The sequence below is a fragment of the Blennius ocellaris genome, assembly GCF_963422515.1.
Source record: "Blennius ocellaris genome assembly, chromosome: 9".
Lineage (NCBI taxonomy): Eukaryota > Metazoa > Chordata > Actinopteri > Blenniiformes > Blenniidae > Blennius > Blennius ocellaris.
In genome coordinates, this window is record NC_137658.1 from 5,126,009 (window position 1) to 5,153,338 (window position 27,330).

General features: G+C 40.9%; 2 protein-coding genes across 4 annotated transcripts; one reads left to right on the forward strand and one right to left on the reverse strand.

Moving 5' to 3' along the window:
- Nucleotides 1–1,554: 1,554 nt before the first annotated feature.
- cd40lg (CD40 ligand) lies at nt 1,555–2,555 on the forward strand (the record flags this gene model as incomplete). The annotated part of the gene is made up of 4 exons (XM_080502405.1): nt 1,555–1,765; nt 1,815–1,910; nt 1,995–2,105; nt 2,182–2,555. The coding sequence occupies 4 exons, from the start codon at nt 1,555–1,557 to the stop codon at nt 2,553–2,555; spliced, it is 792 nt and encodes a 263-aa protein (XP_080358531.1).
- Nucleotides 2,556–5,686: 3,131 nt separating this feature from the next.
- On the reverse strand, nt 5,687–26,931 carry arhgef6 (Rac/Cdc42 guanine nucleotide exchange factor (GEF) 6). Of its 3 annotated transcripts, none has more exons than XM_080501726.1 (22): nt 26,663–26,931; nt 25,497–25,580; nt 23,731–23,815; nt 20,665–20,783; nt 20,241–20,448; nt 19,463–19,515; nt 18,752–18,846; nt 18,407–18,502; nt 17,992–18,114; nt 15,177–15,315; nt 14,826–14,885; nt 13,524–13,670; nt 12,744–12,830; nt 12,068–12,149; nt 11,707–11,822; nt 11,335–11,514; nt 9,270–9,290; nt 7,617–7,713; nt 7,145–7,231; nt 6,890–6,986; nt 6,601–6,655; nt 5,687–6,370 (listed from the first exon to the last, which is right to left on the reverse strand). In XM_080501726.1, the coding sequence occupies exons 1-22, from the start codon at nt 26,825–26,827 to the stop codon at nt 6,248–6,250; spliced, it is 2,319 nt and encodes a 772-aa protein (XP_080357852.1). In that variant the 5' UTR covers nt 26,828–26,931; the 3' UTR covers nt 5,687–6,247. The 3 variants fall into 3 exon arrangements, with proteins under 3 accessions (XP_080357852.1, XP_080357851.1, XP_080357853.1); XM_080501725.1 differs by having other exon boundaries at nt 6,890–6,989; XM_080501727.1 differs by lacking the exon at nt 9,270–9,290 and having other exon boundaries at nt 6,890–6,989.
- Between the last annotated feature and the right edge of the window lie 399 nt (nt 26,932–27,330).

Below are 27,330 nucleotides of genomic sequence, written 5' to 3' on the forward strand. Positions count from 1 at the left end.
CAAATCCTTTGTTCTACATAACATGAGTCCATTTTCTTTTTTTCCAACACCGGTTAATACCAGCCTATCAAGACATGAATGTAAGACTTGTTGCCTTAGTTCAGCCTCCAAATGAAGGTTGTTGAATTTGTCCAAGTGCTGACCGAGAGTTTACACCACAACATAGAACAAATATATCAAACGTTGAAAGATGTTCATAAAATAATGCTTTTTTTTTTAAAGAATTCAACAGCAGACACATGACTGCAGGTTGGTTTTGAGGGGTGTCTCTGTGTGGAGAGGACATATTCTCCTCGTCTGTGCATGGGGCCGTATGTAATGTATATATTTCAAATAAATGCTCTGAAATTAAATATATGTGGTTTTGATCATGTTTAAGCAGCAGTTGGATCACAGAGATCATGCACACACGTTTTTCCGTGAACAATGACCACAAAGGTGTGCATTTTTTAATGCAATACAAACAGTTACTGGTGCATCTCAAACTTGATGCATCCATATCCTGCCATAATGTCATATGATGAATAAAATATATTTGTTAATGTGAGGTCTGTTGTTAACATTCGGGATTTGTACTCTGTATGTCCCAAATTTGATTTCAAGCCTAATTTCCTCATTGTCACTAATTCTTTTTTTTAAGATTCACCCAATCAGTTCAAATCGTTCATGAAAAACACTTTTTATTTCCAAATTGAAAATAAAAGGAATTAAAAATCTATGAATAGTGCAGAAACTTTGTTCTAACAAAGATAGTTACTTTTTGTTGTTGTCAAAATAGATCCAATGTCTTTCTTTAAAGCTTTCAAATTTCATACAGCACTGGGTGTCTATCAAGTACAGTTTGAACAAATCAGTTTAATTTGTTTCATTATTATGAATTCTTATTAAGAATGTGTAAAGAATCATTTAAATCTGTTTATGTATAGATCTGTATGTGTGTACAAGACAAGGACAACAAGAAATGATTCAAACATGCACGCATACACATAATGAGGTCACAGTGGTTTGAATATAAGGAAATTACCTTGTTGTGTTTCAAAACATTTCAAAGTGCTTCTCAAAAGATTGAACACTGAAAGGAAAATTGATTGCTACTAAGCATATATAAATTTTGTATTGTATACACACAAATGCATGCAAATGTCAAGAATGACTAGGTTAGATGAAATATACTGATAAAGGTTAAAATAGATAAAAGGACATCAACATTACTGATCAAATTGCATCACCCATCATATTTCTTCCTGTGAAAAAACATCATGAAGCACAACTTTTGCAAAGTTGACCAAAATGAAATTGTGCTACCTGACAAAAAAAAGAAGAAGAAAGAAAGCAGAAAGAAAACTAGGTTGTTAGTTTTCATGTTTGTTTTTTTGTCACACCTTCTAGTGAGTTCGCTGAAATGCATAGCAGCCACCTCTCACCAAAGCAGAGTTCAAAGCATGTAGATTGAGGAGGGTGCAGATATACAGCTGCACGAGAGAGGAGTTGTTCAGATGCTCTTTCGATGCCATGGACATCAGGCCTCTCTAGCTCTGCTCACACTGCTCAGCCATGATCAACACCTACCAGACGAGCGTGGCTCCACCGCCGGTGCCGCCGCGCCTCAGCAGGTCCCAGCAGATCCTCATCCCGGCTCCACTGCCATCCAAGGGCCACGGCAAGCCTTTAATCCGCTTTCTGGTTGGAGTGCTGGTGGTGCACCTATTTCTGTCTCTGGCAGCTTTTCTCTATCTGTACCTCAAACACCAAACGGTAAAACGATGTTTCTCTGGATTTGTATTTGATAGCTTTTAAAAATAAATGTGTTGGAGGGGTTTGTCAAAACTATCTTCCATTGAGCTGCCTTAACAATTTATTCACCTTTTTCTCGTTATTACAGGAAGAGTCTGTTCGATCTGAGGAAAAAGGTACAAATTCCTTCAATAGTTAATGGTATATCTTAAGGTGCAAATATGGAACATATCCAACAATATCTTTACTCTGATAACCAGGTTTGGACTCCTCACGAACTTCTTCTCGATCGTCTGAAAAGAGGGAAACCTCTACCAAAGCCTCAGCAAGCATGATGATTGGCAAAAAACGCACTCGGCCAAACAAATCACGTAAGAGACTTAAGAAAATTCTGCTTTTCATGTTGATAGTTTTACTTTTCTGAACCCTATTCCTCTCTTCCGTTAGCGGGCCTTCTTGAGTGGGACATGAAAGCCTCGGTTCTGAAACACATCAACTACTACGAGACAAGTTGGCTGACGATCCTGCAGCCTGGCCAATACTACGTCTACTCCCGCGTGACCTTCTCCAAGGGCGACCCCGTGCGTCCTCTGGTCAGTAGGGTCAAGCTACGAAACGACAAGAACGGACAGGAGAGTGTGGCGATGCAGGCCTCCTGCTACCTGGGCAGCGGCAATGTGTCCGTCCCCAACATGTGCACGGCCACGCAGGGAGGACTGATCACGCTGGAAAGGGGCAACCAGCTCAGTGTCTGGGTGGAAAACCTCTCACTCGTGGACTATCTGGTCACGGCAACAACATTTGGGATGTACAAGCTATAGGACTCCTAAAAGGACACATATGGACCAAGTTTATTTTTAAGCTGGATGTAATCAGATCTACTTTGGACACTTTTAGAATTAAAGATCTGTCGCATGGATTTGAGAGGCACCTTCGAGCACTATAATTTATTAAACCAGATGTAATGCATCATTATTTGTATTTTGGGTTTATTTATTGTTGTAAATGAGTTTGTGTGAGAGAAATATTAAATATTTAATCTGAAAGATTTCAATACTTGTGTTTTGCATCTGACCCGTTTTAGGTGTTTGTTTGAAAGGAAACATGGAAAATTAATTAAAACATCACTTGTTTGTCATGCAATTTTCTTTTTGTAGGGTATTTCTTCACAAAAAAAGTAAGTCTTAATTAAAAAAAGCACCGATAAAAAGATAGTTAAACATTAGTACTCAATACATGAATTTATAGTAACTTAGTTTCTTAGTATCAACACGGCGAGGCTTAATTTTTTTCTTTTCTTTTTAAAACAGCTGCTCAACAAAGATACTTCGCCCATTTTCTAAAAACCACACAACCTTTTGCAATCTCGCTCAGTCTGGTTTCATTGATGAGGCCAGGTAAAACCACGCAGTTCTCTAGAAAGCAGTGTTCTTTTGTGTAGATGCTCCATGGTTTCTTCTCACTGGTAGACATTACAATAATTGGAATTTTTTTTTTTTGCAGTTTAAGTAAGGTTCATCTTGCTCTTTTTTTTATTTTTCTTCCAAAGATGCAAAACTGGCAATAGGCAGATTTCAATCAGATCGTTATGCACTGTGCAACAAACCCATTCAGGATATTTCCAGAGAAAAAGGCAAAGAATTAAAACACTGAAGTTCAGTTTTCTAATCACAACCATGAAACTCTACTGCAGATACATAGTAACTTCCTGTCCTGTTGAATTGCACAGCTACAGATTGATCCATAAATCACCCCTTGGAAGATATGAATAAGTTAACTTTGACCCAACTGAGAAACAAAACCCAACGTTTTTTTTGTTTTCTTTTTTTAATTTATTCAAGCTGTATTTGTGAAGAACATGAGAAAGCGCCTCTTTCCCAACTCATCAGAAGCAAAAAAAAAAAAAGAAGGAAAGAAAAAGAAGCAGTGCAGAGCGAGTTTAAAGTTACGTCGAAACCCCAGCACCGGTTCACAAGCCTCAGTGGTGCAACACAACATGGAAAGTGTGAATGTGTCTGGAGGAGTGTGTACATGCAGAGGTGGCGCACTCTCACAGGATGTTGTCCGTTCCAGTCACTCCTTCCATCCTGTGAAGGTTTTCTTGTGACTTCATCTGAACAAGTCTGAGCCAGTCTTTGTGGATTTCCACACAACCGCAGGAGTTTTCCACCGTGTGTGCATGAAAACCTCAGTTTCTTATTATATTAAACTTTTAATAAAAGAATAATCATACCAAACTTAAAGTACATAGTATCTCAAAGAAAAAAAAAAAAAAAAGCATTACAATAGTTGCAAACAACAGTAATTGCATAGAACAATCTTACAGAGGCAACACACACACACACGCTCTTGCACAAATATACACACACACACACACATAGAACTTCAGACAAACAAGTTGAAACTGGAGTTTAACCCCGTCTGAACCAGTAAGTGCTCAGGAATTTGAAAACTACAGTATGTGGTGCTGAATGAAAAGTCTTTTTTTTTTCCTCTTTTTTTTTTCTTTCTTTTTTTAAACAGAAACAGAACAAAATGACCCATCTCAGTGGCGAACATGATGAAACAGAGATATTCTGTACAGGAATCAGTTGTAATGCTGAAGACAAAGTGGTCGCCAACAACAACCAAAACAAATGAAAACCAGCTCACGGCAGGAGTGCCTTTGAGCAAGACAAGGACTCGTCTGTAAAAGTACCAGTGCTCTGTAATCCTCCCACGCACGCACACACGCATAACAGCAAGGATTTTGGAGTATAACAGTATTATTTCCTTTCAAAACACTTATAAGCAAAATTGCAACAAGGTCAGCTACATTTAAATAATAATTATACTAAGAGACGTGATTAATTAAAGGCAAATGGAACATGGTGAAATGGCCAGGCTGTGTCACAGTCTAGCCATTTTTGTGTTTTTTTGGTTAATAAATTTTGTTAAACTCATTCAACGTTATTGCTGTTTTCTCCGAACCTGGCTCCCCCATGCTGGCGCTAACCCAGAAGTTGAGCCAGTAAAGCAGCCACCTATTGCATTTCGCCGCCTTTTCTCTGCGATCAGATCAGGCGGTGTGCACATTCAGACCCATGAGAAAATGTACCGCGGCATCTTAGTAAGCATGCAAAGCCCCGTGGTTTTCACACCCCCACACTTCCAAAAAAGCATTTGTGAACGTATTCACAAGAATTCATGCATCTTGTCCTAACCTGGTCCTAAACTCTCTGCATTGACTCATTTTGGGAGGCACTTAAAACAGTTGAGCTTTACATACAGCAACAAATCAATCTCTGCTCGCTCAGGACATCACAGAGACCACAAAAATCCTCTGAAATCTCAAGGCATGGTTTCATTTCAAGCAAAAGTCCTTCCTTTTTGACGTAAAAGTGTTTTGTTTTTTTTCCTTGGCAGAGATTTTGGTTCTGCCTCAACGCAAATTTCTTTAAATCCAGACAGATTAGAATGCAGCAAAACTACATCTATAAGGCTAACACCACAGTTAGACGCTTGGGTAGAAAATAAATAAAGTCTTGTTCATCTGAAGTAAAGCAAGACCACGTATTCCATAAGATAAAATGACTCTTGAATATATTTTAACCTTTCATTTGCATACTCTCATTTACTGACCTACTCAGTTAATTCTTCCCTATTTCTATTATGCAGCTACATCCCTGATAGATTTAGGCCGTATATCTGAATAGCTTGATTATTATATTTCTGATGCAGAATTTTATACTGTAGAAACACTGTACATTCATGCAGTTTTTAAATAAATAGCTGCATTTGGAAGCATCGAATGTAGGATCACGACCTCGCCTATGTGACTTGCTTGAACGCCTAAAAAAAAAAAATGCATGGAAACGCATGAAGTGAATGTCTAAAATGCCCCCCCCCCCCCTCCCCCAAAAAAAGCAAAGATAACAACCATAAAAGCACAGAAAAGTCAGATTTTCCAGCTTCAAATCCAAATGACAAATACAATAGGACAAACTTGTAAAGAGAAGAAAATCAGTCCCCCCCCTTGATAATAGAAGTACATGCAAGAAAACAACTCGATTTGATGGCTTCTGACTCCTTTTCCGTTTCCATCTGAAGCAAACGAAAACCACACTTACGTCCTTGTTATAAAAAAAAAAAAAAAAAAAAGCTCCATCTGCTGTGGAGGGTTCACAGTGCCAGTCACTACGGGCCAGTATGTTAGAAATGCTTGGTTGAGCTTAGCTGCTTCATGAGGAAGCATATTTACAGTCTTGGATGACGACGACGGGTCAGCCATCATCATCATCATATCATCATATCATAGAACTCGGCTCCTGAACTTGAAGAGAAGGAGCTTTGGGTTACGCTCAGGAGAGAGACAGAGCGACTCTGCCCTGCGTGATTGAAATGTGGAGGTGCACACAAAAATCCCACACACACACACATGCACCCGATCCTAAATGTCCCCAAAAACAAATCATGTTTACATTAATGTACACGCCGCAGCCACACCGGGGTGAGAATGGTTGAATGGATGTGCTCAGTGGCCGCCGTCCTCCCACGTGCAGTCGTTCTTCTGCTTGGCCAGTTTACGAACCACTCGCTCCAGCTCTTTGCGAGACTTCTGCTCTTCCTCCAGAAACTGCTTCATCCACTTATTCTCCTGGGGGGGGGGAAAAAGAAGTTATTTATTAGTTTTTGCTTTGTTTTTTTTTTATTTGTCTGGTCGGTTCTAGTAAATGTCACGAACGTGCAACAACTTCTATTTGGACATATTCATAAATGAATGTGATGTTACGCAGAGTTAATGTCTTGACTGGACTGAACTACCACGAATCTGTTATTGGCATTTACAATATTTGTCCAATTCATGAATCATCTTAATGTCCTCACCTTTTTCAGTTCGTGGACCTCATCCTTTAAAGCATATACAGCATCAACCAGGCTCCTGGAAGAAAAAGCACTATGAGTTTTGTCGTTGTTTTTCTTACTACTAACCACTGGATGTGCAAATGAAGCCCTCTCGCACAACAGAAGGGTTCTTCTGTGTAAACATTTAACGGCATAGACAGGATCAATATCACATCTCTGACTCTAATTACAGCAATAGAAATCAGCATCCATGTGTAAATAAGCAGTTTGACACCAGTAATGCAAGTGAATTAACTCCCGTTTGCCTTACTTTTCCTCAATGACCGTCTGGCCATTGCTCTTCATCTCCTCCACAATAATCTTCTCTTCCTCCGGTAGAAGCACCTGAGGGACACACTCTTTCCGCACTGCTGCACACACACACACACACACACACACACACACACACATTACCAGAGGAGTTTTATACGCGTATATATCAGCTGGTGGAAATGTGCAATCTGAAAGGGCATTACAGAAACTATTTGTCCTCATTTGGTAAAGAAAAATATAAACGCACACACACCTGTGGTGGTCTGATGTAGACTGGCTCCTGTGCAATACGCCTCAATCACCCTCAGTATCTGGGCGTCCTCCTCCAGAGCAACTGTGCCTGTTAAAATCATGATGAATACACATTACGTTCACTGTAGGACGCCATGAAGGACACAGCAAGGAGGAAAAACAGCAACAAGCATAAAGACGTATACATATTATTAATCCAAATGAAGCAATTATGTTAAAACCAGATGGGCAGGCTGAATATTTTCCCCCAATTTTTATGAAACGTCCATATATTTCAGATTCATTTGCAATGGAAATCTTTAAAAGTTTTTATTTTTTATTATTTCTGAATATCTTCCAACTTAAAAATGACATGCAAGTGCAGTTAATTTACATTAATAATCTTAATGTGCAAGTTCATCTTTATGTTTTTTTTTTTTTTTTTACTTATTCGTCATTTGTGCCTCTCAAACAAACTATTGCACAGTTCGTACTTTTCCTCGTGTGGACCTCGTCGTCAGACGGCTTGCGGTCTTTCTTTCGGTTTCCGGGCAGGAACTTCTTCATGGGCCTCGGGCTCTTGCTGGAGTCCTGTGAGGAGCACGGGAAGAAATTCAGTACATCTCTGCACACAGGGGGGGGGGGGGGGGGGGGGGGGGAATCGCACAAACTGATACACAAGCCTGAAAGCCAAGACTCCAAACCAAAAAAATGATGCAAGCTTACAGGTAACGTGCAATCCCATATGAACAAACAACATCGAGGAACACAAAACCATTAAATGACAAAAAAAAAAAAAAAAAAGCAGCAAGCATGTGGTGTGGGTAAACTGATCACATCTTTACCCATCGCTAACTCTAGACAAACTGAGAAACCACAAAAATGTTGGGGTTTTATTTCTTTTTTGGTGTATTCGGTTCACAATCCAGAAAAGGCGCTTCCTATGAAGAGCAGGTTAAGAGGTGTTATGAATAATTAACACTCCACACACAAAATACTCAACGCAGTGTCATCTGGAACCAAGAAACTTAGTCAGTCAGACATGCAGCTGGAAATAGATGGTAAAGCCAAGACTGGGACACTCCCAAATGACAAAGATCTCCGTTCATGGAAATGAAACGGGGAAACTGGCTGCAGCGTGTCTCTGAAAAACCTGTGAAAGTGAATCGGATAATTGTGTAAACGGTGGCGCGCAGTGGTTTGTTCCTGGTCGGTTTGAAGGTTCACTGGTTTCACAGTGAAAGAAAAGAAAAGCTCGGCGGTGTACAAATGGAAAGTACATCTATAATTATACCGGTGCCTTATAAACAGCATTTAGATGACTTTAAAAAAAACTAATAGATTGGGAGAAAGGGATCATGTTAAGATTTTACAGACTAATGAAAGATTATCTCCATGAGACACTGGCTGACCACCAATCACTGTAGCGTCGTCATGTCAATGCTTTTACTCTTTATTTTTGGCCTTTTTGTGCTTGTTGTTGTTGTAGCAGAGGCCTATAGAGCCCCAGAACTGTTCTATGAGGATCAGTATGCCAAAGGTCGGGTCGAAAAAATAAAACATCCAACAGGAACGCGAATGAAAAAAAAGAAGATTTTTTTTCTTTTTTTCTAAATATCAACACACAAGGGTGAAGATTTAACATTCAAAATCACCTGGTGAATGGTATGAATTAGTAACCTGTACCATGACAACATATTTGCTCTATTGATTTTTCCCATGCGAATCTGCATTCAAAACTGGACCTGAAAAATAGACCTGGTGTGTAGATGCTCAAAAATAGTTCCCCAAGTAGGCGTACTGCAGCATAACAAAGGCTTTCAAAAGATAACCGACAGCACACATAGTGAGCAACACCTTAACTCGCAACAGGGAATGAAAAAAGAAAAAAGAAAAAAAAAAAGAAAAAAAAAAATATATATATAGCAGACTTGCTGGGCCACAGAACACAGGAAACCAACATATGACAGTGAAAGAAGAGTGAAGCAAACAGTGCAATGACATGTCAGATCAACACGGGGTTGTGCACACTCACACACACACACACACACACACACACACACACAGGCAACCCTGTTTCACTTCCCCAACCCACATCCTTACCCGCACACATACAAACAGACACAGAGAGAGAGAGCTAACCTTACCTTCATGATATAAGACATCCTCTAAAGGCAGAATGGAGAAAGAGAAAAAAAAAAAAGGAGATTTGTGTATGAAAAATACGAAGAGAGAAGGATGTGAAAGAGGTGTGTTAAGAGTCATTGGTGAATATTTGCACCACCTCTACTCTTCACTCATATTCCTTGTGGATGCAAATTGGGAGTGAATATTCCGAAAATGAAATCATTAAAAAAGAAAAAAAAAAGTATGCAGGAATAGGAAAACTGGTCAAAAAGAGTTATGCATTCAGAGGAATGTACATGCAATCACTGCATGGGAGATTGAATGGGTGATTCATTCTGGGTGGACCCGTTTAAAATTACAGAGACATTTTGAGAAGTGCAAGTTCAAAAAGTGCTGACTTGACAACTGTGAAAGCTTCTGCTTTCCCACACAGACCACAGACTGCGCATCGTCTCGCAGACGTGCAACTCGTAACCTGCGGTGCAGTCGCTGCTCGTGGACAACAATTAGTAAACATGTTACACTGGGACACATGAGACCGAACTGTAAGTTTGGTTTCACAGCGAGCACGTTCAGATTTCTCCTAATTACTCAATAATGAAAGCAACCGTGAGATTCGCTTTTGTGCCTACGTCATCGTGCACTTCAGCTGCTTATCCTCGCAGCAGGTACAAGGCTGTGAAACACTTCAGCACATAAAGGAACAGAACGTCATAAATACGTCATTACAGGTATAGTTACTTTTATGAAGAGGGATATTAGTTATTGAATAGTAATAAAACAACCCCTGCTTCTCAGTGGGTAATAAAGTAAAGATCACTCATCTTTTCTATCTGAGAAGCAACTCACAACTGTGGAAATCATTATTCTGTTCCAGTCCTACTTTGTTTTTGTCATCCCTTTACAGTATTTATAGATGAAGTGTTCAGTCAGTTCAAGTACAGCTTGACAGCCACACAGTAAAGTCACAAATCACACCAAAAACAAGCTGCAAAGAATCAATAGAAATACCTACATTTGGAAGAAGTAGTTTTTTGTTTTATGTTAAATAGAGTGTTTGATTGTTGAAATAATGCTTCTGGGGATAGATCGTATATCGCTGGAAAGCCACAGCTCCTTTTTTTCGTGAGCATCTGAAACTTCCAGACCATGATTGTGAGCAACGAGGAACCTGGATTGTGAGGTTGAAATGTGGTAAACACACGGAATTCTGATGGCATAGAGAGGCATTACGCTGAAATCAGTCAATCTCAAAGCAGAAAGTTATGAAGATGAAATTCTACAACCAGCTACATGTCCATTTCTCCACAGTCTGAGATTAAACTATATACTAAGGACAATGTTAATTAAATGAGGGGAAAAAAAAGGTAAATTGCCAATATTCCTTCTTTAAATTGTTTAGTTTTTGTAGAGACCATTCTACAGTTCTCCTACAAATGCATATATTTCTGTCAATGTATTTGAAAGGATTTTAAACAGGTATGAGATTTATTTACCAGAAGCATCGTTTCAACAAAGACATAGTCCGCCAAACACAAATCAACTTATTTCTAGTGTGTAGTTTGTCGCATGGCCTGCAAGAGAAAATACAAACAAAAGGTGGAGCTGGAAAACAAAGCTTACTGTGATTTTTTGCCCTAATGGCTCATTTATAATTAAAATCAAGAACAAGCTAATTGATTAAATGTCTATTCGCAGATATTCAGGAAAGGAGGAAGACTTGAATTTGTGTGACGCAAAACGTGGAAAAGCAGAAATTTGTGCTCGCCTACGAAGTCTACGGGCGAATATTGTCATCATGAGCAAAGTCTGGGTGAGAGGCCCGGAGGAGCCTGGAAACTCCACAAGCTCTCTTCGGTAAAGTTGGTTCGAAATCTGGAGGGCTCAAGGTGCCTTTAAAACCTTTCAGTGGGACTCATTTAATCAGGGTAACAAATGTGTGAACAACAGGAAGCTTCATGTGTGAATAAACGACAAGCACAAATAAAAAAGGGCAGAGGGGAACTGTGGGGGAGCTTTTTACACTCTGACTCGAATGCAAAGACCCCAGTGTAGGTGGGCTTGTGCTGCTCGGCAGCGTCCTACCTCTTTGTAGCCCAGCGCAGCGGAAGGTTTGAGGGGAGGAGCCGGGCGCAGACAGCTGAGAGACCAGGGCTTGCTGATCTTCGGGGGCTCCAGGGGGCCGCGGTTGGCGGCACTGAGGCTGCCAAGGACAGACAGATGTGTGGGCGTACCAACCATGCTCAGTGGCTTGCCATCTGCATTCTATGTACAAAAAAAAAAAAAAAAAAAAGGAATAATATAAATAAAGAAGAGGGGGGAAAAAAACACAGTTGTGTAAGAAGTGTGTTGGAATTGAGTCACCTCAGAGGTGAGACTTTTTTCTTCTCTATGTCAGCATTAAAGGAGGTACTGTTTTGACTTCATGCATTTGTGTGTGTGTTTGTGTGTCCTAACCTTTGAAATGGTGCCTGCAGGACTTCCTCCTTTGGTGAAGGGCTGCAGGTGTTCGAGCCATTCCTGTAACTCTTGAGCACTACCGCAGAATACTGTAATACGGTCGATCATGCTTCCTGCAACACACACACACAATTCAGTGGAAGTCACAATGGCACCTAATACTACGAAATAAGCAACATTTTCACCAACTATAAGCTAGAACAATCCAGTGCAACTATCCAAGTCCAAACATAATAGAGAAAGCTTCAGCACTCAACCATGAAATTAAAAATGTACCTATGTATTATCTCTGTATTGGGTTCCTATTTGTTAACGTTGTCATCTCAATTAATTTTTTTTAAGAACTTTCAATGCAAACCTGCGATGTCAAAAGCGTAGTGAGCATTGTCTACATCTTCAGCATGTCTTGTAACTGTGGTGCCCGTCAGCGGCAGCCGTCCCTGAATGGAAGAAGAAGAAGAAGGGGGAGACAGACAGTATATAGAATTAAACATACAGTATTGGTGCACCTTCTCTGTTTAATCCAACTTCGAGTGGCAGGGTACGGGAACGGATCCCAGTTGACTATTCATGAAGGGAGGTAAACAGGCTATTAGAGTCACAAAACTACCATAAATCCTGTCATTTTAAAATAAATTCCAGGCTCAAACGATGCGAGATGTGTAGGTGTACTTCATCTTATATGAATGCTTGAATTCTACACACACAAGGCACAAATTCTGATGCAATTTATTGAAGCTTGATTGACACATGAGCGCAACGTTGACCAAAACCCTTCAAAACACAGGAAGTGAGGCGAGCGGTTGCAGCATGTGGCATGAAACTAAACTTGTGAACAGTGCCATCGGCACAAGCTTTTGCATTATGAGGTTCTTGTGAGGTTCCTTCAACTTAGAAATGCCGTGTTTGTGTCGTCTTGAACCACTAGAAAAGATTTCTTCAAGCTTAATAAACCCTTTCAGATCCATTAATGTGCATGATCGTCTATCCTTAAACATAAATCGAGAGGAAAAAGCTCGACAGTTACAATATACCTGATAAATGAAGCCACTCATCCGCGGACTGGCAGAGAGCATCACCAACACGTTGGGGAAAAGCATGAGATAGCGCTCCTCTTTTTCCTGAAAGACAATTATACACAAGTTCTGGTTGCACAATTTCCAAAGAGTTCATGCAAAAGCTACAAATCTGTCCCTTTACAGCAACTTGGTAGGTTTGACAAAAACATTAAAAAAAGACGTTGATACACAAACAACAATTACAGCCAACACAGGCATATTTCAGTGGGGGGGTTGGCAACATGCTGCTGATTTGGATAAGCAGCCTCTGTTCTGTTTTGTATAACTGTCACAGTGGTTGGAATGTGGTCGACACTGATCTATATTGGTGCTAAAAGTGTGCATCTCAACCTTTCTTCCCACTACCTGTGTAAGCCCCCTACACAGAAACCACACCATCGGGCAACAATAACCACTTCACATTTGACGGTAAGATCAAATCGGTTTTGGTTTATGAGTATGATGATGTATGATAACAAATATGTAGGTATGGGTTGTATTTGCTACATGATCACAAAAGAGGTTTTAAAAAAACAGTGATATAATGATTACATCATTCAACTATGCTTCCAGGCAAATTTGTGAACTCAATTCCTAAATATATGCTTGAAAAAAACTTCACAGAATCATTTCATACCTTGTACTTGTGCATATGAACAGTTTTTGTAACAGTAATGAAGCAAATCATGCAGATTTCCTTCAATAAAACCCAACAAAAGTCACCCCAGGCAGTGTGGGAATGAAAATATCTCTCACCTCACTGCAGCCGTTCTTCACATGAACCTGGGACATGTAGGCCACATGACCCAGGCTCTTCATGCTGTCTCCCTCCCAGCCCCGCACGGGTTCTGATAATATCTGGAGTTCCAGATTTTTGCGCTTCCGCAGGTCCTGGCACTGAGTCTACACAGCAACACGCAGAAAATAAACCTCATGTGAAAAGTTGCTGTTTGACCGGTGCTTGCTTATTGTTCAAAGACAGTCGGATACATTTATTCAACATTTAATGTGTTTCCATGGACTTCAGAAATACTGAGATGAAATACAGCAGATCTTTATTTTTCTCTAAATATACACCTTAAAAAAAAGAAGCAATTTTTGCCCTAAATCTGGAAAGTAACCTTAAAGATAGTACACTTTCAGGTGTTACAATGGGGCTCTCCCTCTAGCAAAAATTACTATGCAGCATAAGTACTTTTCGCAGTGCATCTCACACCAGACATTCAACTTGCATAGGTAATAGGCACCGTTGCATGATTCTTTTTTCCTGTTTCCTGTGCAACTTTGCAGTGTGTGAGTCACTTTATCTTTTTTTTTTTTTTAAACAAGGAACTCAAAGCCATACGGGGGAAATTGTGTCTCAGAACGATAGGCGTTGAGGTACGACACCGTGGCTCATCTTTAATCCAAGTCCTCCTAAATGGCATTTCAGTTCTCACCCACTATAGGAACAACACGATCATTTGAAACAAAAGGATGGAAAAGCAGCAGACACTTTCATTCTGCTTTTTTTTCTTCCTCTATTCAAATTTGTACTTCACGTACCACATTGCAACCCTCATGTGCATACCACAGTTGACAAAAGGAACAGTTTGCAAAAATAACTCACTTTCAGGTTTTACAGTTGTTAAATATCATAAAAAAATTCTTATAAAACCAAACGACTCACAGAAAATGACTTCACATTTGATTACAATCTTTTTTTTTAAATCTATAATGGCAACAATTAATTCAGAAGCTTTAAAATCTTTTAGTAGAAGAATTGGACAGAATTATATGCAGTTCAGTAAAGAATTGTCAATTGATGAAAAGAGGAAGAACAGGCTTCATTTTTTTATAAAGAAACTAAAAACCTATTTAATTGAAGCTTGTTATTGATTTTTTAATGCCATTTTAAAATGTTTAATAATGTTTTTAGCACTTTGATATTTTCACAAATGTAAAGTGCACTATAAATAAATGCATCATTATCATTATTATTATTATTATTATTAAGAAATCCTTGGTTAAAGAAAACTGGTTAAAGCATCAAGATTCCCCCTTCCTGTCCAAACTTACCACCAGGCTCCTGAACGCTGAAGTTGCTTTGACAATGTCGGTGTAGTCGGGGTGAGCTTCCTGTGGTGCAAACAAATAACAACATCAGGTCAATCAGCACAGCCTGAATCGAGGCCAAGGCCTTCATTGCTAAATGTTAAACCACAGCAAGCATTGGCTTTTCAGAGAAACACAAACAGAGTCCGCTGACAAGAAACATTATTTTATATAGGATTTAGAAGTGAAGTGTCAGATATTGGTCAGATATGTTGTGGATAATTCTGAGCAACAAACTTTAGAGATAAGGCTCCTACACAGTATTTGAAAATGATCAATTAAATAAAAACAAACGTGTGTGTGTGTGTGTTGTACCTCCACATGTCTCTCCAGCTCCTGCAGCAGGGTGGGGTATTTGTCGAGCCTCATGAAGGGCTTACTGAGGCTGGTGGTCAGTGTCAAGATCCCCGGTGCACTCGCTCCCTGGCTCTCCATGAACTTGTCCAGTTCCTCGCTGTTAAAAACACATTTCCAAAACGCAATCAGAGGCAGTATTGGTGACGGCAGCACCCCGACTTCAATGCAAGATATTTCATGAAATGTACGATAAAAGCAACGCCTGTAGCCACACTGACTCTTTTTATATCACACATACTGTATAAAGCGAGTCAATATGTGTGCAAATGACACACTATTACACAACCACACACGGGAAATATTTCAACTTTCTTGTTGTTTGTCAATCAACAATGCAAACATCCAAGCCTGTGCCATTCAAATAAAACGAGTACTAATAGTAGAGTCCTTTTAAATTTCTAAATGACTTTTTTGATTAGTAACTATAATTTTATCGAATCACATTATACACAACAGTGAATGTAAAAAATTAAAAAAGAAATGTCACAACAAACAATATTTTACTCTTTAATAGTCAGGAGCACAACTTCGGTCAGCGGATTTGAGTTGTAAGCTACAACACCATTCATGAGTCTCAATGACGCGAAACCTTGAATCATCAAGTGTTATAGAGCCACGCTGTCTGATAATCAGGTGTGAATGGGTCCGACAAACGAAAAGACTCTGTAACTGAAATGGGAATGTAAAAACTATGAAAAAGAGCCTGCTGACAAAACCACAAATGTATATATCCTGTCAACATTTGGTTTCCTGTGTGTAAATCAATTCGATTTTTAACTAAAAAGAACTGGATGATCATCCTCAACTCTACCTTCACAGACCTCAGCACCAGAATACAACATGGAAACTTTTAAATGCTCAAGTAATCAATATTCTAATATTAATGACCGCCGTTGCTGAATAGGTATGAGTCATTTGATAACCTAAATGAAGGAAAGTTGCAGCACACTGGAAGGACTCAGACAAAGTAAAAGAAACTCTTGATTTAGTCAAATGGAACGTGTGACACCTTGTGGAACAAACACAAACTACAGCTCAAGAACAGAAAGAATCATGTCACAATCTCATGCGGATACCCTTCATTGACTTTGCTCAAATACAACGCATCAATTATAAAAAAATTTAAAAAACTATAGAAAATGATCATGGCTATGTTAGCGCTTTGCTGTGGTCTGCCTCTCAGCCCTGCAGACAATTCTCACCTTAATGCAGAGGAAACTGGGTGACATGCAGCTCACCTGCACCTTTCAGGATAGATAAAAAAAATGGTGCATGCATTCTGTATCTGGCTCTCTTTAGCTTTAACACCTAATGTCTGACACAAATCCTGATCACTGCTCCATCTGTTGATATTACAAATTCGATTATGTTTAATTTCTCTTTTCTAAGTAAAAGCCATCTGCTTGTAGTACATTGCAACCCAGGGACAGGGACGCCCCGGCTTCATTTCCTCTATACTGCGCCGCGATTCCATACAGACTAAGCAGGAACGCATGATGGATGGAACTTTTTATGAGAGTAGTTTTATAACAACATACTTTTGACCTTTACTGCATTACACTGGGCTTAATGCCTCTTGTTACCTTTACTTTTGACTAGAATGTAATGAAATAATCTAATTATTTCACTCTAGTGGAGAGGCTTCCGGCAAAGGCTCAGTGTGACCAATCAAACAAATCCAGAGTGCCACGAAGCTGCACACAAATTCTCCATGACAGCAGGCGCTCCTTTGTTGATGTGCGAAAGAAAAGTGCCTCAATATCAACAATAATTACTGAATAATTCTTTTTAGAACCGAGTAGGATCAAATTTCTGCTACGTTCAGTTCACGATGTTTTCCACTGACACACAAATAACCACTTGCTTGGTGTTACACACACACACACACACACACACATATATGTGTGTGTGTGTGTTTAACTTTGCAGTATATTGTAAGGAAAGGATTATCTGACAAGAATGTGGGGCTCTATGATTTACAAAGCAAACCGTTACACGTCTTAATTTCACGTTAATTCACAAGATTGTCACACCTGAGTAAGAATAACTGAATCATGTATATTATTCCCCTGTTGAAGTAGTTCTTAAGTGGCCTACTCTACACTTTTATTTGAGTAATATTATGCTAAAATACTAATATTTTACTCGAGTGAACCGTTTTACTCATCTGGTTCACACACACTTCATATGAAGAATGATTCCAGTTAGGGTCGCACAAGGGGAACGTTCTGTGTCAAGCTTGTATGTTTTCACTGCGCATACGTGGGTTTTTAATCACAGAATCCCAGTTTCCTGCCAAACTTCCCCAAAAATATAGATTTAAGGCTAATTGATGACTCTAAATTAACCGTGGGTGTGAATGTGTGTATTCGCCCTTTCGTAAACTTGCAAAAAATTAAGAAAACACTCAAGAAAGAAAAATAAATATCCTCCTAATTTCCTTCCAACAAAAATATTTTCACTGTCCTTTTTTTACCGAAGCCAAATTCCTTGTATGTTGAACATACCTGGCCAATGAAACTGATTCTGATTCTATCGTATCTCCCTGATTGGTATAAACTTATGAATGGGAAGAGGTCCTCATGCAAATCCAAACTTGACTTAACCGAACTATCCCCTTTCGTCGATTCAAGTAAGACTATTAATAAGTTTTGGAACCAAAAACTGAAGTAACTTTGTCAACTGTCTTTAACTCACTATATTATGAGAGGAAACTTTGTAATCTGCACCAGTCACTGCAATTTCCCCACAAATCTTGTGGGCTGATGCTCACCTGTGGTCCGTGAGGATGCAGACAGCTGAGGGGTGGCTGGAACAGTAAGCCAGGTACAGAGTCTTGATCTGGCTCATTAGATTTAAAAAGCAGCCGGCCACTCGCTGCTGTCCCTCTGAGACTCTGCAAAGTCAGGCAAGAGGAGGTCAAGTCAAGCAGATGAAAAGGGAGGGGGGAAAAAAGGAGGGAATCACAGAAACGAGACAGGCCGAGTCCTCTACTAACTAACTACAGTGTTTTTGATAAACGCATCAAGGGCATTCAATGACTAGAAAGGATGAGGTGCCTGAAATATAACACTGTGGAACAATTATATTGTGTAAAAAGATGACAAAATGAGCTCAACTAGAGTAGAATGCTGAGAATAGTCATACAAGGCCTTAAGTCGAGTCTAGATATTGTACTTGTAACTTACTTGGTGCAGTCCTCCAAAGCTGAACAAAGTGCCTGCTGGAAGGTGAGGATCTCCTCCAGGTTCCCACACAGGGTGGTGCTGTCTGTGCTGCTCAACCTGGGAACACACACACAGTAGAACGAGTGGAGAGAGTGAAAACAGTCCTCCAGTGTGTGTCACTGGACCAACATTCAGCCCCAACACTAATTATAATTTCAGTCGCTTCAACACAAAACTGATCTGTGTTGCAATTAGATCATAACCAACAGAAATGTCCGTACTCTGCATTCGTGTCATTAGAATTCACACGACTTTGGCACTTGTGCTGCCATACACTCGACCCGTCACAACCCTTCCATTGCTTACTTGTCGCTGGCTTGCAGTGGGCGAAGGTAACAGCTCAGCACGGTTTGTAATTCCTTCACAAACTCGCGTTCATGCTCTAAAATATCCTGCACCACCTGCAAAAGAAGCACAACCAGCAGAAAACGCCACGGTTTCGGATCAGAGGACTGCAGAGAATCTTCCGAGAGTAAAATTTAAACGAACGCAGACAGAAATGGTGAGTGAAGAAAGTGACATTATGGGACGTTATGACGTAGTACTGTTCAAGCAGAGTTCAAGATGAAGCCTGGGTGCACACATGCCATGGAGTATTTCTTAAGGTCAAAAAAACGGAAGAATAAGTAAATGCAGAACGACTTTCTGACAAAGAAACTGATAGATGCCAAAGAAACTAAATATAGCAGTATGCGAAACTCCCAGAGCTGCTGAAGGCCCTGGATCTTGTGGGGCTATCTGGGTTGGCATGCCTCTGAGGTATCACATGGACCTCAGGACCAGTACCTTCGGACTGGCGTGCCGAGGTGGTGGTTAGAATTTTCCCCGAGAGTGTGTGCCTGTCATCGCGGTATCACACTTCTCAGCCTCCCGGTGAAAGTCTATGCAGGGGTACTGCAGAGGAGCCTCCGACCAGCTCTTCACCCTCTCACAGATTATCGATGGGGCATTGGAGTGTGTGATATTATTTAATCTAATATTGAGGAACTGATATTCATCCAGTTTGGCGACACTCACCACACTGTAGTAGTTCTTGGTCAGCTGAGTTCCTTTCGGAGACACTGGCTTTTCTGTCGAGAAAATAAACATTGAAGACAGAAAAGACCCTTGAAGCTCAGACACAACCGCCATCAAATTTATTAAAAGCATTCATACTAAATGCCTAAAACACAATAATATCCATCAGTATGGGACTCCCAAGTTTTCTGTGTGATCATTTAGTAGAAAAGCTGTTGCCATTCCACATCTGATGAGCAATATCTCAACGAGGCGACACCGTGTTGTTGCTGCAAACCAAATGCTCAGACCAGCTGTAGTTTAGATGTTCTTGCTGTGCATGTGAAGGTTTTCTTATTTGATCACGGCTTCATCTGACAGTTGATTGTCTTGTGATTAATTGGTGCATCCAATAAGGACATTGGTATTAATGCTTTTTGCTTGCCTCACCCCCGAATCAAGGTTTGTATCACGCCTCACAATCCACAACCGACTTTGTGACGGCAATCACTTTGTTGTTCTATTTCTCTGACTGATCCTTTGCTCTCTTTCCATCATCTAAACCCAACCAGAAGAGCAGAAAGCCTCCACTTCTGAGCTTGGTTCTGCTCGTTTCTTCCTGTTAAAGGGGAGTTTTTCTCTTCCACCCTTGCTTATGCTTGCTCGTGTGGAATTTCTTTCCGTCAAAGTGAATCACCAATTAAACTACATGGAAATGACTATGTATCCCTATGAGACTGGTGACACTGTTCTACTCAAACACGAACTTGGATCATCTACTCGGTGCGGCTCAACTTACCGAAGGGTTTGATCTCGCGAACGTAGTTGCTGGGAAACCAGCCCGTCTTGCCATTGAGCGTGCCCTCCCACCAGCCGCCCTCCTCCTGCCGCAGCACGTGGATGAGTTCACCTTTGCCGAAAGAAAGCTCGTCCTCGTTGTTCTGCTTGAAGTTGAAGCGAGCTTTTACCATCAGCTGCCCACCGCCGCTGCCGTTCTCAGACATTTCCTGTTCAGAGGGGTTGCCATGGCAGTCGGTAAGACAAACAAGAACGTTTTATCAAACGAGACTTGTATCTTTTGATATCTTTTTTAGCCAATATAATTATTACTTCATTACACAGTTATAACATTGAGAACATTTTAAAGGAAGCAACAAATGTCCTGAGTGAACTCGGCAACTAAACAGTTTTTTTTTCTATAACACAATGAAAAAGAACCGTACCACTGATTTGGATTGTCTACGCAGAGAGCCTTTGGATTTAGCAGATGACAGCGTGTGTGAGGATGTAGTCTGACTAGGAGAGGACGCACCGGACTGTGGACATCTCTCTGCAGCGCAATCTATGGAAAATACAAAGATAAAATACAAAGCTTTGAGTTTTGCACTGTAAAGATGTGCAAATTTAATTCAAGTCTACAGGTTCTGCCATGCAGCCTCACCTTGAAAAATGCACAAACACGTCATCAGCATGATCAGTGTTCAAGCAGGTACAAATACGTCGGGGCTGACAACTTGATGATAATTAATAGGCGTACGGTCTATCGCACCGCACGGCCCCAGGACAATGAACAGACACACAGAGGCAACAAATGCACTATTCCTCATGGAATAATGTGACTTAACCATAAGTGACACAGGCACTGAGATCCCAGTTCAAGCCGAAGTGGAAACAGATGCCAACTGGCAGCCTTCAGAATAATAATCTGCAATCTAGTAAACATACGCTTGGTCCGGGGAGTAATTCTGCCATAACGAACAGACATGTTTCAATGCAACTTCCTCAAAGCACCATCTTCCCTGAAGTGCATTTCAGAAAAAAAAATATCCAAATAAATCGAGGTTGCCGACACCCGGTCGCTCGGCAGTGCCATCGCTCAGCTACTGCAGCAGGACACGTGTGATTTAGGGTCAGTGGCTGCCAGCAGTCCCGCAGGATGAGTGCGCTCCTTGAAATGCTCTGACAGAGGTTTGGAATTCTGTTGCCACTTGAAAAGTGCCACATGGCAGCACTGCAACTAAACACGTGCTCAGGAGCAGAAGCGCTCCCTGTAGACCGTCTATTAAATTCAATTTAATGTTCAGCTACTGAAAGGATTGACTTTTTGAGATGTAACATCAGATTTCCAAGGGAGTCCTAAACACATCATCTGTAAATAACTGCACATAAATATATTGACTCAGAGATATACCCTCTGGCCTATCCACTCCCACATCCAACCAAAACCAAACTCCACAAAATGAATCGTTGACCAGCGAGAAAAGAGGTTAAACACAGAGACCGGGTTTTTTAAGGTAGTTTTGCTACCTACTGAAGCAATGGAGAGATGCAATCCGTGTCAGAGAGCCGAGTAGGTGATGCTTTAATCCAGTCAGTTGAAGCTTTATACTTAAACCGGTCTTCATATAATTTTAAAATTCAAGAGACCAGGATATAATGGATTGTAAATTCTTAAGGGAATAGAAAAGACATATTTAAATGTCCTAATCCAAGTATGTCACAGATGAATAAAAATAATAAGTCAAGAGCTAATTTGGCTTTAGTAACCTCTAATTCAGATTAAATAAAAAGCTCAGCGCAGCAGTTTTGACATTCGACAAACATTTGAATGTACTTTCACATACAGACAGAAAAGCACATTTATCTGGCATTTTTGCAACTCTAACATGTTTAGACTGGAAAAGCTGCAGATTTATAAGCATTTCCCACACACAGAGAGATGTCGGGGAGGATAGCAGTCATGCTTCAATAAAATGATGAAAAGGACATTGAGGGCAGATGTAGGTGGAGCTCATGGATCCCACATGCCCCTCCTCACACACAGAGAAGCTCCACCGGCCCGTCTGGCTCTGCTCTGTGGCCGCTGCAGCTACGTTTGTGTGTTAAATTACAATCACTTACAGTGATACTGACTGAGCGCGGACAGACGATAAAAGGCCGTTTTTATACCATCAGAAAGCAGAAGCTGGGCTCAGAAGCAGATCAGGAGTGATAACAGAGGCCTCTTGTCCATGATTATATCAACTAACCTGTGACTAATCCACTTCAAATCGAGTTCTCTTATGATGATGAGAGAACAGATGCCGAGCGCAGCGCCAGCGTCTCAAAACATTTACATATCAATTCGAGCCAAGAATTTACAGAGGCGTCTGTTCCTCATGTGGCACTGTGGCATACGCACACCCCTCCGAGTTAAACACATCCAAGCCACTGATGATGCATTCAAAGTCAATCAAGGTGTTTGATCAAAGCAACGTGCGGCAGAACACATCAGGCAGCGCTAGAAACAATTAGCCGAGTTACAGGTAAGCGAGTGAAAACACTAATTTTCGAATGATCAAGGTTGTTAATCAAACTCCAAAGGTAGTAAAGGTATGCACTACTTAGATCTCAATAGCAGGGAATCCTTCTGTTCCTTTAACTATCAACCAGGCACATCAAAAATCGGTGTCAACCCAGATAGACGATTCCCAGTCAGACGGCTTAGTTTAAAATTGTGGCAGGGGAAGTAAAAAATTTGGAAAAATACATTTCCATTCATCCGAGGTGACTGAAATGTTACAAATAATTCATTTATAAGAATAAGACGTCTAAATGTTTTTAGTCCCGACATGCTTTTCTTTCCTTCCCCCGCCACGGTTTTAAACTGTGTCTTTATCTGTAAAAATACATTCATATTAATCATAAGTCACTGAAACGTTACAAATAATTCACTTATTTTAATAAGTCGTCTATCTGGGAATCGTCTGTCTGGGATGAAACCTCAATAATCATGATACCACTAACATTGTTTACATACAGGAAAGCCACATGACCCCAACAGCATGAAACCTGAATAAGTTGCCCCCAAAGAAATCCTCCAAACAATTCGTCTAAACCTGCTGCAGCACTGCAATGCAATTTTAAAGGAAACGCACACATTTATACAGGAGCCCGCTCTGAGTGAACACGATTACAAGTCCAGAGTATATCGCGCCCAGAGACACACACGAGGAAATATGGTACCCTGCGTGATCCAAGCTCACACTGCCATGCCAGCTGCCCACCCAATCAGGACTCCAATGAGGTCCATAGGAAAAAAAAACAAACAAACAAACTATAAAATATAACAGAGAAACAGCTTTATCGAAGCACATGCACAATGTATGGGACCTCATTTGACTACTCTTGAAATATTTGGTGGCTGTATATACTGATGATTCATTATTAACACACCGGCACAGAAGTGTTTACCCCAAGTCACAGTGAAGGAAGCTGATGAAGCATTTCATGTTGAAATTTCATCTTACCTTGTGTCGCAAAGTTAACTGCAAGCAACGTAGTTAGAACTTTGCCAAAATTCTCGCCAGTGTACAACCACTCTGGTTCAAACCCCTGGATGGATAAAAAAAAAGAAGATTTTTTTCAGAATCAAAACACCCACAAACCATCTGTTCATACAAGCTGGGATCTATTAAACACAAAAAAAGGTTGAAGTTGGAGCTTTTCCACGTCGACCCTCATAATAATGTTAGCTTAATGCAAATAGGCAGAGAAAATCAGCCAGTCCACATTCAAGCAGAAACAATGGGAACACACACACATGAAACACACACACTAGGATTTAAATAAGCCTGTAACGAACCGGAGATAAAAACTGACATGTTCAAGCCTGACCCATATTTGGAGACTTAGTGATTTGTGATAAAACAGACAGTGCCAGAATCATTTGCGATGCACTGCTCACTTGGGCGCACGCACACACACACACGGACGCACAGCTTGTTGCTCCGTCTCAAACAGCTATCTTCTTTCCTCCAGCAGATTAGATTTCACATTTTAAATAAAACATCTTAAATATACTTTAAAGTAGTAAAACCTAGGTCATGAGCTTTGTGTCGCCTCATCCACAGCTAAGTGTGATCATCACACCACATACAGAGAGATCATCACATTTCTCAGTGTGTGATCAGCCTTGATTTCTGAGGTTTTGTCAGTTTACTCTTCTTTAGAAAAATTACTGCAGTGCAACTATTTTTTGCACATTAGTTATATAGTCCGAGTTTCAACTACAGTGCATCTTGTAATTTGTCCACGCTGAATGTTTTAACATTGATGAGACACTTGCTGACCATTGGGTTTAACCGAATCGTGTCATGAATAAATATTCCCTTCTGAAGCTCCCAGTCGTGTCTAAAATCAGAGCAGAAATCCTACCTTTAAGCTCACAACCTTGCAAAAATCCGAGGCCACGAACAGTGACCGGAGCTTCCCCTTTCTGCATCTTAAGAGCAGAAGTGAAAGCAGTACGACTGCTTTCTTCGCGTTGTCGCAGGACATACAGACACTATTTGCTACAGCAATAAGCCTCCAACTCACCAGATGGATGGGCCGGGTTCGCTGTGGTGCCACAGACCGATAGGTTTGACAGGGGCAGTGCAAAGTCTCCTGCCCATGAACTACTGGCTGGCTGCAAAAACTGTAATTATGGGCTCAGGCCGAGTTGGAGGATAAAAGCAAAGGGGACCTCCCAGACATAACAAGCCAGCTGGGCAGGACTACTGAACCGCCAGTGAGCCAGCCTTGCTGACTCAATTAGCCGTTTAAAGAAACCCGAGTGATGTGATTCAAAACCAGAAAAGATTATTTATAACGCTGGAAAAGACACTAATGTCCAGTGTGGTGGTAAGGCTGTTGCAGTGACGGAAAGAAAAACTCCCAACATCTGCAAGTGGTTTCCCCTCCCTCCCCTTTTCAATATCAGAACATGTTTTGAGTGGTGAAGACCAAGAGAGAAACAAAGGTGTTACAAGGAAAGGAAGAGATGGCAGTCCTGTGGCATTTAAAAAAGAAACTGAAGGCACAAGGGGAATCAGTGGTCACTCCACATGGACGTGCCAAGAAAGCCTATGCTGGCAGGGTGAGTGGATCACAACAGAAAGCAATATTCCCCTCTCCACTGCAACAGGCTAGTAAGTAAGAAGATAATGATAGAGGAAGGTCAGCTCCCGTACAAAGACTAAAGTGACTTGTTATTTTTTTTCCCCAACTGCATTCACATGATAAATCAACTTACCTCAACTTTTAAGGACGTGCATCCTCTTAAAAACTCCTTTATGTTGGCGAGGCAGTCCACTTCAGTCCTCGGGTCCTGGCAATACTGAGCACACGAAATAAATATATAAACACATGCCGCGGCTTAGTATGCCAAACGGATAGCCGACACAGTGCGCACATCAGAGGCTGCGGGCCGAGGCTGCTGTCCAGGCGGCGACGCGCAAAGGCGCATAAAGTGACATTTTATTGTGGCAATCCCAAGTAGGGATTCGTAGTTAACAAAAGAACGGAATTCTCCCTGCGCCCTACTTCATACATATGTATATATAACCATTTAATGCCACGGAGGAGTCAAAGCAGCCACATTTCAGCAAAAACATCCGTTCACTTTGCTCGGTTTCAAAATAAATCCCCGTTTGAACAGGAGCGGAAGAGCGTTCCGGATGGATTAAAAAGGAGGCGGGTCAAGCTTTTAGCTGCTTTTGGTTTTAATGTAAACTATTGTCTGGAGGCGAATGTTTAGCTGCAGGGGGAAAATGTGTGAATACAGCTTGGGGATTGAGCTATTCGACGAAAAAGTTGCTCCATGCGGTCTTATTTTCGCTGTGCGTTGACGCAACTTTGCGCTTTGGCGGCGGAGGAGGAGGAGGAGGAGGAAGAGGAGGGCGCACCGGGAAGAGCAGCCGCTCAGGAGGAAGTGACGAACCCTCTTTGCAACTGTTATTTATCTTTATCAACTTTCTCGTCTCAACCGTCGAATGCAAGTTGCTTGCACCCGCTATCCGTGTCGTTTTTCCTCTAATAAAATGTAAGAAACAGTCGCCGTTTAACCGCCACGCTTGGCCACTTCGGTGCGGTTGTGTTGTCGGTGGGTGTTCGCCACCGACTCGCTCATGTCAAGAATGCGGAACATTTTTTTTTTTCAACCACAACTTGAAATCCCACGTTTGGAAAGAAAAAGAAAAACCCACGAAATGTTGCTGTAACTCGTCGTGCCTAAAAACGCTTGACGCGCGTCAAAACCTGACCCTTCGACTGAGAAATAAATAATAATAAATAAAAAAAAATAACCGTGAGGCCTGCTGCAAGGAAGAAGTTCTTGTCCCTATCACTTTTCGTCAAACCCCTCCCTTCTCCTCCGCCCGTGTGTTGACTTTTGGTGAACTTGCAAAACGCGTAACGCACCTTGGGAGTGAAGCCCGGTACGAGGCGCTCGGTGAGCTTGCAGAGGACGACTCCATCCTTCAGGGAGGTTTTCAGAAACTCCTCCGGGTCCGCTATGTTCTTTTTCGGAGAGCTGAGCACTCCCAGTGAGATCAACCACGTTACCGTCTGCTCCTCGGGATTCATTGCTCCACAAAATGATCATTGCCTAAGCCTGCATTGCATTGCAAGGAAGAGAAGGGGGGAAAAAGAAAACAACAACTGTCTGTCTGTTCCGTATCAATATGCGACTCACATCCGCACTTCTGGTAGAAGTTTAAAAAAAAAAAAAAAAAAAAAGAGGCGGTGGGGGGAGGACGACGCTGTTTTCTACAAGCAGAGCTGATGATCACCCCTACTGGCAAACTGGCACCTCAACACCACCACCCTGGAAATAAAGGCATTTTGAAGCCCCGAATGTTCCTTTAATTTAAACTACATAATATTTGAGAGGGACGAATGAAGTTTTACCGATCTATGTATGTATATATCTATCTATATCAATCGCAAAATCAACAGTTCACAATAATCAACCGAAGCTATTTTACCAAACGGAAAAAAAAAAGAAATCAGAATGCATGTCTGAACATTAGTGGGAAGTACACTTTAATAAATCCCACCCCTTTAACATTTTTTATTTAATCTTTTTA